The sequence below is a fragment of the Montipora foliosa genome, chromosome 8 (assembly GCF_036669935.1).
Source record: "Montipora foliosa isolate CH-2021 chromosome 8, ASM3666993v2, whole genome shotgun sequence".
In the NCBI taxonomy this organism is placed as follows: Eukaryota; Metazoa; Cnidaria; class Anthozoa; order Scleractinia; family Acroporidae; genus Montipora; species Montipora foliosa.
The window spans coordinates 27,188,989-27,191,488 of record NC_090876.1 but is presented as its reverse complement, the minus strand read 5'-3'; the positions used below and the strand labels follow the sequence as shown (position 1 = coordinate 27,191,488).

At 36.0% G+C, this 2,500-nt stretch overlaps 1 protein-coding gene across 2 annotated transcripts in view; it reads right to left on the bottom strand.

The window, feature by feature from the left end:
• LOC138012569 (cytoplasmic dynein 2 intermediate chain 1-like) overlaps positions 1-2,500 on the bottom strand; it is a 113,405-nt gene that overhangs the window by 82,310 nt on the left and 28,595 nt on the right. Inside the window, exons 6-10 of one of the 2 annotated variants that reach the window (XM_068859373.1) lie at positions 2,236-2,278; positions 2,037-2,114; positions 1,772-1,822; positions 1,200-1,328; positions 227-313 (exon numbers count right to left, since the gene is read on the bottom strand). In XM_068859373.1, coding sequence (XP_068715474.1) covers positions 227-313; positions 1,200-1,328; positions 1,772-1,822; positions 2,037-2,114; positions 2,236-2,278 — 388 coding nt within the window. The remainder of the gene's footprint in view (positions 1-226; positions 314-1,199; positions 1,329-1,771; positions 1,823-2,036; positions 2,115-2,235; positions 2,279-2,500) is intronic. The other variant, XM_068859374.1, reaches the window with a different exon arrangement.

Sequence of the window (2,500 nt, the reverse complement as noted above, 5' to 3'; positions counted from 1 at the left end):
CCCGAGGGACAAACTTTTTGTGGAAGGTTTTTGAAGCCATTCAAAAAACTTGCAGCACGTGTTTTTTTTAGGTTTAAAAACACTCAGCTGCACATCACGTTTTTTAAACATGTTAAAACACTGCTGCTCGTTTTTTAGACATTACATAAAAATTATTATTATTTACACATACATTATTGTTACGAAAAACAAAACCCTTTGTGCTATTAATATAGTTTTAACCAACCTGGACATCTATGCTTGTCTCATCATCTCCATCTGCATCTCCACCCTCTTCATTATCATCATCATCTTCAAAGTCTTCATCATAATCCTGGGTTAACATTTCAAATATATGGCATAAATTATAATACTAACAATAATAATTTCATTAAGAATAATTAAGATATTTAATGAATATGAACTTTATTTATGTGTCAAATGTACCAAGTCATGTATTTAGCACTGGGGCACTTGCTAGGGTCACACTGTACAGAAACCAAATCAACACATCAAATTGTAGGTTGGTTTTTGAGGATAGGGGAGTACCTGGAGCAAAACCCCTTGGAGCAGAGTAAGAGAACCAATAAACCCATCCTACATGTAATGCCAAGTCTGGGAGTCAAACCTGGGCCACACTGTTGGAAGGCAGGAGCTGACTCACCAAAAGATCAACCTTGTTTCCCCCTACAACATTTAGTATGAGAAAAATTAATAAGCTGGGTAAGGGCAAGCCTTGGCTGTAACCTGAAAAAGTGGATGAATACCCTCATACCAGAATTTGGGGTGGCAACATTTGCAAGTACAAATGTACAAGTGAACCTGTGTCCAAGGGTACGTACCACAAGTTATTCAACATTGCACTCTTTGGTCTTAGCTGGCAACTCACCTCCAGGAAGGTCATTCTAGTTAATTAATACAAATTCCTATATAAATATTATTGCTGTAACGATAAAAATTATCAGAAGCTAGGAATGAAAACAAAGTTGTTACTGAGTGCCAGGCTTGAGATGGACAGAGGAAGTAAACAGTGATTCAGTCATTCGCAAGACTCAACAGTTGACTAAAAAGGACTCAAAGCTCCACAACTTTAAGCACAAGTCATACCCTTTGTCTGCTTGTTCAGGTAAAGATTTCCTAACAGTACTGAACAGCTTGACACAACTGATAATTACAAAGTTCAACACACATCACTTGATATTGAACATTCTTCGTCTCACCTCAAAGTCATCATCATCATATTGGTATCCATCATTTTCCTCATCATGGACTTCTTCTGCTGTACCTACTGATGGCATCCTTTGTAATGATACCTTTCTATTCAGCTCAACATCCTCATCGATAACATCCTTTGGATAAACAAACAATGAATAGATAATCATACCAGTAGAACTATTATTGCACTGATAATAGTTAAACATTATATCATAGTATGCACTTTGGGTTTAGCTGCCATCAAATGTGATAAAAAAAATTCAAACTTCAAAAATTGAATTTCAGTGAAGAATAAATTAAATTCAGTTCAATTTATTTAGGCACAATACATTACGAAGTACAACATAAAAAGAAATTATCACATGGCAAGGGAGCCCAGAACAAACCATAGGGCTTATTTAACTGAAGTTGGTATCTTTCTAGCAAGAGAGGGCCCCAGGTTAATAAAGAAAAAACTTGCATAAAAACTTGTACACCTTGTACATTTTAAGCATCTTTAGGTGTTAATGGTTCCCTAATTGTACAAAATAGCTTTTCAGTACACATAAAGTAACAGTTTTGGCAATCTACGACTTACTGCTTCTTCCAAAGTATCTGATCTAAATTTCAAATGCTCTCTCCTGAAGTCCTGTCAAGAGTGGTACAAATACAGAAGAATTTATTACAGATCACCACTTTAATCACTTATAGAGGGAATGCGGACAAAGATTTAGTATGTTGAAATAAAAACTTGTCTCATATACCACAGCAGTCCTTACATGACATGGTGCTGGGAATGCATGGTATTGGTTCCACAAGGAAAAAAGAAACTACATTAATTTTAAATGTGACAGCACAAGTACCTCTTCTTGTTTAAGGGACGCCATCAATTCCTTTTCTCTCCTTTTTATTTTGTCTCCTTTTTCTTTCTCGCCATATCTCTAGTACATGTATAACAAAAAGATTGTTAGTACATGTATAAAAGATTGCTAGTACATGTATAATAAAAAGATTGTGTTTTATTACATTGTAGTAAACTCATTTGTTGCAGTTTCCACAAACCTCACTTCGTTCCTTTCTTCTGTCAATATCGTCCCTTTGTTCTCTGCCAAACAAAGAGAAATTTTTATGACTTTACTACAGAAATGAAATGTATTACTTTTACATAAGTGGAGCTGTTATTGTTGGGGATGGAGTCCGGGGATTTTCCCTGCCTCCTGGGTGCCTCCAGGGTGCCTCCAGAGTGACAAATAAAGAAACACTATAAAGTCACTGCCTTTGCCCACCTACTTTCCCAGTTCCCCCGCTTAATTGAAAAGTTATTGAC